Source organism: Dendrobium catenatum, unplaced genomic scaffold (assembly GCF_001605985.2).
Source record: "Dendrobium catenatum unplaced genomic scaffold, ASM160598v2 fragScaff_scaffold_231, whole genome shotgun sequence".
NCBI lineage: Eukaryota > Viridiplantae > Streptophyta > Magnoliopsida > Asparagales > Orchidaceae > Dendrobium > Dendrobium catenatum.
Window position 1 is genome coordinate 7,254,000 of NW_021318693.1, and position 9,875 is coordinate 7,263,874.

Genomic DNA, 9,875 nt, shown 5'->3' on the forward strand with positions numbered 1-9,875 from the left:
AAGGATCTCCAATTTCCACTATTATGGGGCACTTAAAGACGAGAAAAAAATTTAAAAATAGATATAATAAATAATTCAATTATTAAAAATTAAAATTTAAAAATAGATTGTCATAGCATCAAAGCTGATGGACGGTTATTGTGGTCGGGGTTCTCTACTAATAATTAATATAAAATAAATTTGATTTTTATTTAATTATTTGTTAATTATCTTTTTTCTTTAATTTTTTTTTTTGACTTTCAATTAGCATGCATATACAATTAGCTTTTTTAATGTATCAATAATATTAAATATTTTAATAAAAACAAGCCATACATTATTAATAAAGAAGACATAAAATTATATAAGCAAGTCTGCAAAGTGTAGTCAAATCTCCTAAGAGCGAGCTGATAAAGTAGTCAAATATGGACAAAAACAAACAACAAATCAATGCCTCATAATTTATTTTATTATTGATACTTCGGAAGGGTATGATTGGCAAAGTTTACTTTTTTTTTTTCGGGAAATTTTGGGGCACAAAGCCCATTCATTGCATAAAAAGATTACAAGTAAGTAAAAAACAAAACTATAATCCAACAATCTCAAACAACAAAAAGAGATTTTGGATTCTAAAGGAAAGGAAATTACATTCAAAATTAAAATGAAAGACTAAAAGCTAAAAGCCAAGGACTCAGAAAAGCTCATAATCACGAAGGCTCGAAAGGGTCAAAGTATGAGCTTAGCCTCTGGTTGCCCAGTAGACCGTCCAAGAGGAAGCTGAACAAGTTCAGCGTTCATCATCGTCCAATAAAAATTTTTGTCTCCCACAACTGCAAAATCCTCTGACCAAACAGTAAGCCAGAGTACCCAGCACAAAGACAGTAGTGAATAATTCATTCCAGAATTTTCTAATCAGCAACTCCCAGCGAACAGGGGACATAGAATACAGTTTTACTTCCAGCATAGCGTCTTTAACAGCACAGCTTTCTTGATTTTAGACATGATAGTGGTTTTGCAATCAATAACCCCACCAAATAATCTATCATTCATTGCTCTCCAAACAAAGTAAATTATAGCTGATGCAGTAAGAAGAAATTGATTTCTAGTTTTTGTGCTGTAGCCTTGGTCCCATATACTATCATAAATTTGATGCATGTTTGGCCTCATTAGAAGATGTTGCAACCATGGAAATAATTTTTTTAAAATGTCAAAAGTAAAACTACATTCAAAATAAAGATGGGAAATAGTTTCCCTCTCCACATGACAAAAGCAGCAAGTATTAGGCATCAGAATTTCACGGACTGCAAGAACATCTGCAGTTTTTAAGCCCCCGCGAAAATCCAACCAAGCATATACTGAATAGCGAAGGGCATTCTTCTTATGCCAAATGTGTTTATACCAAGGCATCATATCCATATTATCATAAAATTGAGTGTAAAAATCTCGGTATTTTGGATTCTTCTTGTCTTTCCAGGTATGATTTTCCAATAGTGGATCAATAATCACAGAGTTAATAAGAGAGAGTAGGTGATTATCCAAGCAATTGGGAAGGGCCCATTTTCCGTTTTGAATAAGCTGGGCAACTGGGCAATTAATAAGATAAGAGATGGTGGGATATGAAGAGGTATTTTTAAGTAAATCAGCAATCGAATTACCACCACACCAAGGGTCCCAGTAAAAGGACAGATTACTGCTAGCATTAATAGAAAAGATAATGCAATTTTTTATCTCTATGGCTTTAGCACACAAAATCTTCCAGTAATGAGTGTACTTACAGGTAATCGGTTTCCACAAAGAATTGAATCTAGCTCTCCACCAAGAAAATAGCAGAGAGTTATCATTTAAGAATCTCCATATTGTAGTACAGGTATAACTGTGTTTAAGAGACTCAATTGATGGAATACCCAATCCCCCTTTGATCTTAGGACAGCAAGTTTTATTCCAGGAAATAGTCATAAGTTTTTTCTCTTTGATTTTGCCATAGAAGGTAAATCTGGAGCATTTCCTAGCAATTGTTATACAGCAGATTTTAGGTATAATTGAACCTCGGATCCAATAAGCTAAAGTATTAGCTATAGTAAACTTGATAAATTGGATTCTCCCAGCTAGAGAAAACGTTCTAGCCTTCCAACCATCTAGGTGAGTAGTGATTTTTTGCAGCAGAGGTTGAAAGTCACAGATTTTAAGTTTTTTGTAGAAGATTGGAATTCCCAGGTATGTGATAGATGAGAGAGACTGATGTATATTGAGGGTATTGCAAATATCCTCTGCCTCAATAGTGTTCTTAGAAATAAGAATAGAGCTTTTTAGAGGGTTCACTTTCAGCCCAGTACTACCTGCAAATTCCTGAAGAATAGAGTTGATAGAGTGTGCATTCCTTGTAGTGGCCGAGCCAAACACAAGGAGGTCATCAGCAAACATGAGATGAGAGACAAAGCAGTTCCCAGCTTTGATAGGTTGAAAAGTGTTGTTGGAGACCGCATGATCCAAAATTGAGGACAGTACATCCATTATGATACTAAAAAGATAGGGGGACAGCGGATACCCTTGTCTAATCCCAGAAGTAGAGTTAAAGTAGCCTTCAAGCACCCCATTAATAAAAATAGAGAAGTGGATATTGGATGTACAGGCTTTGATCCAGTTGATAAACATATTAGGGAATCCTTTAGCTTCAAGTAGTTTGTAAAGGAAATCTCTAGACACTGTGTCGAAGGATTTCGTTATGTCAAATTTTGCACATAAGTATTTATGCTTGTCTTTAATATTGAAAGTACCAAGGATATCAGCTGCCAGTAGGATGTTATCAGATATGATTCTCTTATGGATGAAACCACCTTGACTTGAGTGAATGATAAGAGGCATCACTAATTTCATTCTATTAGCAATGATTTTAGCAATGATTTTGTAGAGCACATTACAAAGAGCAATAGGTCTGTAGTTTTTAACATTATTCGCATGGGGTTTCTTGGGGACTAGTGCAATGACAGTAGCTTTGACCTGATTTGGCATATATCCCGTATTGAAGAAAGAGGTAACAGCTCTAAAAAGTTGAAGTTGAATAACACTCCAAGTAGATTTATAAAAATCGAAGGTGTAACCGTCTGGGCCGGGAGCAGTGTTGGAGTTTCCAGTAAAGACTATATTTTTAATCTCTTCCATTGTGACCGGGGCTAAGAGGGAAGAGGTAATGTGAGCCGGTATCAGATTTCCAGCAAGGATGTCCCTGCCCAACTGATTAGGAGCTGGGGAGTTGAAAAGAGTCTTAAAATGATTAATGAAGACTTTTGCAATATCAGCTTGAGTGGAGTAGGTGCCTTGATCATTAGAGATTGCTTTGATCTTATTATAATTTTTGGTAACATTGATTTTGGAGTATAGAAACTTCAGATCATCTTCACCCTGAGTAATCCATTTTACTTTAGCTCTTTGAGTAATCCAACTAGAAAGTGCTGCTTGACTGTGAGCTAATCTGTTATTGATGTGATGAAGTTTTCCATTAAGATAAGGGTCCAGAGGATTGGTTTGAATCTAAGTGAGAACAGAATGTTGGAGGTCTTTGAGTGTATCAATGTCAGCTTGAATGTGATTAGATTTTGACCACTTTTGTGATTCATAGAATTTTTGAGTTTCTTAAGCTTGAAGTTGAAGGAACATAAGGGACTGCTCTCGTTGGGATAGGAAAAGTCCTCCATAAGAGAACTCCAGAAATCTGGGAATTTAATACAGTAATTCTTGAAGAGGAAACGATGACCATTTGTATTTTCTTTCCAATTTACCAGAATGAGAGGAGAATGATCGGAGCAGTCAGGGTCTTCAACTTTATAAAAGGAGCTGGGATATTTGTGAAGCCATAGATCATTAACAAGTACACGATCTAGCTTAATATGAATGGGGTTTTGAGTTTGCTGATTGTGCCAAGTGTAGAAGTGACCTACAGATGAAAGGTCATGAATTCCAACATTGAAAATCATATTATTGAAGTCTCCCATCTTATTAGCAGTAAGGGAAGAGCCCCCCTCTTTTTCCCCCATCTCTCGGCAACAATTGAAATCACCCAAAATAGCCCATGGTGTATTGATTGACACAGCCAAATCTTGAATGTTTTTCCAGAGGGTATGTCTCTCATCTTGAGAGTTACTAGCATATACAACAGTGACAACACAAATATCATTAGCATCAGTAGTAATAGTTCCATGAATAAGCTGGTTAGTCATAAAAAAGTGGAGTAAAGTTAATAGCATCCTTATTCCACTTAACCCAAATGCGGCCGGGATTAGAAAACATAAAATTGTCACAATTGCCTTCTCTAGAAAAGATTTGATGATTAGCAAGGAACCAATCGTTTTGAAAGTTGCTTTGGATAATTTTAGCTTCTAGTATGAAGAGTAGTTCAAGTTTGTGGGTTTGAGTAAGGAGTTTACAGCTTTTTACCTTGTCCGGGTTGTTAAACCCTCTAATGTTCCAAGCTGCAATGTTTGGGAGGGTCATTGGGATTTGTTTTTAGGGGTAGAGGCCTTTTTTGTTTGTTTGCCTCTAGTTTGCTTTTGATTTTGGTTATTTGTGGCTTGGGATTTAGGAGAGTGTGTGGTGGAGCTTGTTGTGTCATTGGAAGATGTGGGTATATTTAGTTGGTGTATACTGGGAGAGGTGTGGGCTGGACTGTTGTGGTTAAGAATGAGTTTGAGTTTGTCTGTGGTAGTGTGATTAGTCTTTGGTGGAGAGTGAGCTTGATATAGGTTTTGGGTAGGGGGATGAGCTTCTTCATCCTTATCTTGGTCAGTTAAGGTCTGAAATTTGTTAGCTATTTTTATAAAAGGTGGGTCTTGAGTTTTTGGGAGTAGTTCAGAAGTGTCTTGAACTTCTCCCGAGGGTGAATTGAGATTAGGAATTATAGATCCATCTTCTTGTTTGGTTGTTTGGAGCTGGGCTGGTTGAGGAATGTTGTTGATAGTCTTGGTGGTGGGAGGATATTTAGGTATGATGAGTCTGGGTGGTGGGGATGGTCGTGGTTTACGACTAGAACTTCTTCCCCTGTTTGTGACTGTGGTGGTAGGCTTTTGGATTGGGTCTTTGGGACAAAGAGATGGTGGGTGCATAATAGAGCCGTATTGTGAACAATGGTCTGGTTTCCAATCATATTGTACGCGTAAGGGAGTAACCTTTCCATCCACATTAAAAAAGATTTCGTCTGGTAAAGTCGATGAGCTAGTGACTTGCACACATACACGCACAAATGTAAGACGAGTTTTTGCTGCCGTAAGGCCATCCACAGATACAACTAGCAAGTTTAGATATACCTTCCGGAGTCCAAAAAGAGAGAGGTAGGTTCAAGATTTTAACCCACAGAGGTATTGATGGAAATTCCTCTCGCTTTGGAACGAAATCAGGAGTCCACTTCTGTAAAATGAATGGCTTTCCAAAGAAAAACCAAGGGCCTCTGGTCCATGCATATTCGTAGTCTTCAAGAGCAGAAAATTTGAGTAAGAAGAAGCCATCGTCCATGGTAAGGAGAGAAAGCTCTCCTTTTAGCTGCCAAGCCTTCTTGATCGTCGAGAGTAGGGCTTCGTAGAAAGGTCTTTTCCCGATGGAGTAACCCACCAGCGACAGAGTCCATTCCGGCGCACCAGCAACAAATTGCTCTGTGGTAAAGTTAGCCGTGAAGTTTTGAGTTGGAACTAAGCCGAGCGAGTGAGAAAAATCAGTAGATATTTGAAGGGTTGAAGTTAAGAGGTTATTCCATAGAGGTAAAATGGAAGGAGGAGGGGTTTTAGAAGTGGATGAGGTAGTGAGCGGGGGAAAACCATCATCAGACATAGGGGAGAGGCTCCCAGCCGGAAGCGGCGGCTGAGAGGAAGCAAACTAGGAAAACCCTAGCAAAGTTTACTTCCTTGGAGGTTTAGATAGGCTAAGGCGGACGCGAGTGAAGAAGAAAAAAAATTGTATGAGGATATTTTTATTAAAAAAATTAAAATAAACTTCTAATTAATATAATATTAATTATTTTCAAGATTTTTTTTTATATCTAATCTTTCCTAGAATTTTATTCATGCACTTCTTTTTGCTCCACTATAACTTCGCAACTAGAAAAAAAGAATAAATATAAAACTCAGAAATAAAAAAAACATTTAATAATATTTAAAACCATATTATTATGAGACATATTTTTAAAATTTCATATATTTTTTATCGTAAAACATAACATAATTAGTAATCTTCTGAAACCTACGAGCAATATCTGAGCTCTCAAAGTTAATTTCTAACTGCTACGTTAAAATTGAATGGTGGAATCATATCACATGATATCAATCTGATGAGAAGAAAAGAAGCATAAGCAGAACAAGAAGTTTTCTTATTTTATATATAAGTAAGCTGATATCTGATGACAATCAAGCTCACCAAGTCACACATTATTTCATCCTCTGATACATATATACCACGACACGATATTGACCATTGAAACTTTTATTTATGACATGAAACTTTTATTTAAGAGGAAGGATAATAATTGAAAGCAGCCACTTCCATAGCACTTGTCGCAGCAAACTACTGCTTCTATGCAGCCTTTAATGGCGATCACCTACGTCACCACTACCATATCCACCGCTACCATCACCGCCATCGCCACCGTCATATCCACCACCGCCATATCCACCACCACCATCGTCACCACCACCGCCACTGCCATATCCACCGCCACCATAACCATAACCGCCATCGCTGTTGCCACCTACTTGGCCAACACCATAACCACCATAACCACGGGGGCCCTCATCATCGCCTCCTCCGTCCCCATCATCAGCTACTTGGTAGCCAGAGCTTGATTTTGGCTTGCTAGCCTGCTTCAAGGACCTTGCGAAGGAAAGGCAGAAGCTAATGCTAAGCAGAACTAACAAAGCAAGAGCCTTGAGCTTATTGCTTCTAGCCATTGTGGATTATCGAATGGTGGATGAGAGGCTGCGGTGGCCGAATGAGCGCTATTTATAGCTAAAGCCTTGCTCTAATTGAAAAGGTGATAGGATAACAATCACTCATTCATTAAAGATGGGTATTACTCTCAACCTCATCAATGGATGAGATAAACAAATTTACTTGTTAGTCACATTACTTGCTTTATTTTAAGATAAATTTTTTTTTTTGCGCACGAACAATTTCTTCTATAGATGATATTCTGACAAATATTTTAATGTCTTAAGCTCTTGAATTTATTTTGATATAAAAATATATAAGTAATTAATATTATATTAATTTAAACTATATTTTAATTATTTATTAATAAAATTATCCCAAATAAAGTTATTCATCTTCATTCTAGGTTATCTTGTCGGCCTTAGCCTACCTAAATCTCCAACGATCTAAATTTGACTATCATCATATACTTATAAAGAATCACAGATAAAAAAATGGAGAATTGATTTATTGTTCAGTTTTGTCCATATTTGACTCCTTTAACAGCTCACTTATAGAAGACTTGACTTGACTTCAAAGACTTGATATATAATTTTATTTAATTATTTGTTAATTATCTTTTTTTTTTTACTTTTAATTAGTAGGCATATACAATTAGCATTTTAATGTATCAATAATATTAAATTAAAAAAAAAAAACAAGCCATAAAGAAGACATCAAATTATAAGCATGTCTGTGAAGTGAAGTCAAGTCTCCTAAAAGCGAGCTGATAAAGTAGTCAAATATGGACTAAAATGAACAACCAATCAATGCCCCTTTATTTATTATTATTATTTTTTGATTGGTGATAATTTGGAAATATATGATGATTGGCAAAGTTTACTTCTATGGAGGTTTAGATAGGCTAAGGCCGATGTGAGTGAAGAAGAAAAATAGTTGTATGAGGATATTTTAGGGAGGTTTGATTACAGTACATAGGAAGCATGGGATCATCGACGTAGATTTTATTTTGGTATATTACTTGTTTTTTATGTATTGTCAGCTTGATCGGCCTGATCGACCTCAAAAATTTGAATGCAGGAGTTCAAAAGATGCGAAATGGGATTTTTTACATTTCACCCGATATTTTTAACTTTTCACTCTCTTTCTCCTCTTATTCGGTTCTCTAGAAGCAATTTTTCTAAACCTTTAGCATTTTCATTCTCTAGGACCAACTGGGGGTAGTAGAAGTTTGTTTACTCTGCTTTTAAAAATAGGTAAAAAATGTTGTGTCATTGTTGCGCTTTTACTGCATATTAATACTTTTGTTATTTTTTTACTAATTTTTTCTATGTTTTATGTGTGCTTTCACTGTGTTTTTGCATTCATGGTATCATTTCCTATTGATTATGTAAATAGTTATTTTCATCTTTCAGTTTCTTCTGTTCTTTGATGCGCTTTACCTACGCTTTGAATGCTCTTTGGCTTGATCTATGAAAGTGCAACTAAAGCAAAATAAAGGTGCAGTTGTGGACCTCCGAAAGAGCACCGCGCGAACGAGTCAATTGGAAGGGATAGATTAGATCGTGCATACGACTAACTATTGAGGATAACGGCTCTCACCAGCTCACCCCGATGGGTAACAATATACACAACCAAATCACTGGTTTCCCCCACCCGATACAATAGTTCGAATGGGGTTTAGTAGATGTGGGGCCAAGATTCCCACGGGGCAAGCCCCCGTGGTTAATTACATCCCAGGCCGGAGCCCGAGAAGACTCTCGATTAAGGATCACATATTATCCTTCCCAAGGTGGGATCAGCACAAGGGTGTAGACTAAAAAATCCTACTCAAAAGGAAGAAAAGGTTCGAAGGACTGAATCAACATGCGTGATTCACACTAGCATTCGGAGGCTCTATGGTACTAAAGAAAAATTGGAGAAAATAAAAGTCAGGCATCCAATCACATACGTGAGAGAAGAGATAGAAGCGACGTCATCCTGTGACGCGAACAAGTAGGATTTATAGTCCCTGAAAGGAAAGGACCTACCTACTATTTAAGGCATACTATGAGACCGCATGTAGTAGCCTTGAATCCTAAATCTAGATTGGGCTTAGTGTTCTACACAACACTAAGATCCATGTCCTAGCTAATGTAGTATAAAACTTGGACTTACCCCGGCCTGGATTGTGGAGCCAGCTAACCACCTAGTCGCTTTAAAACTATGCTATCAAGTCAGTTATGAAAGATGGGTGGGTGGGACAGTTCTTTGGAAATAGGATCGACATCTAGAGGATTTCCTAATTGGTCCTGGACTTATGTTGGGTGAATGCCCCTAACTAATGCAATTAAATTTTAATTAGTTTGTTACTAATGCAATGCATGCTAGTTGAGGCTTCCAAATCATGTATGCTATATAATTTAAAAACAGGCTTATTAGAAAATAATTTTTAGAAAATAATGGGTCTCCCTAGGTCCGACACTTCATCATCATAGGCTAGATTATCCAGACTCTACCCGTAGGCAGGGAGATATCTTATAAGAAGGAGAGAAAAAATGCAATAATATGCATGCAACCCCGGACGATTTCTTAGGTTCGTTAAATTTCTAGATTATTTAAAACTTAAATATTAAATTTTGGTTATGAATTGAAAAATTTTTATAGTCCTTAAAGAGCCTAACGATCTCCAAGTGAAAACAAAATCGACATGCAAGAAAGAAACCGAAAAAAAATAGGCAATTTCTACTGCGTACATCAAGAAAACACATCAATATAAATCCAACAAATAAATTAAATGTCCATAAGCAAACTGCCCTTATTACAACCCAGATATACAGAAAAAAAAGTGGCTAGGCACCACTGTCAACAACTCAGATTTCTAAGCCTATGACAGACGCAAATGACTTTGAGTGGGATATTGGTCTTCAGGTCTTCAGTCTTCTTTGGATCACTTCTCCTTGTACTCCTTGAATCTCCCCTCCTTGGACTCCTTGTATCTCTCTTCCTTG

General features: G+C 36.9%; 1 protein-coding gene across 1 annotated transcript; it reads right to left on the minus strand.

Moving 5' to 3' along the window:
* Positions 1-705: 705 nt before the first annotated feature.
* Positions 706-6,905, minus strand: LOC114579204. The gene is made up of 5 exons (XM_028693201.1): positions 6,561-6,905; positions 5,320-5,823; positions 3,756-4,181; positions 1,203-3,507; positions 706-809 (listed from the first exon to the last, which is right to left on the minus strand). Exons 1-5 carry the CDS (start codon positions 6,903-6,905, stop codon positions 706-708), a joined length of 3,684 nt encoding a protein of 1,227 aa, XP_028549034.1.
* Between the last annotated feature and the right edge of the window lie 2,970 nt (positions 6,906-9,875).

Coding starts and splice junctions, on each gene's coding strand:
- LOC114579204 (XM_028693201.1), bottom strand. CDS start 6,905: ATGGCTAGAAGCAATAAGCTCAAGGCTCTTGCTTTGTTAGTTCTGCTT. Junction 3,508..3,755: donor ATCATTCTCCTCTCATTCTG/GTAAATTGGAAA, acceptor GTTCTCACTTAG/ATTCAAACCAATCCTCTGGA. Junction 810..1,202: donor TTCCCATCTTTATTTTGAAT/GTAGTTTTACTT, acceptor AGGATTTTGCAG/TTGTGGGAGACAAAAATTTT.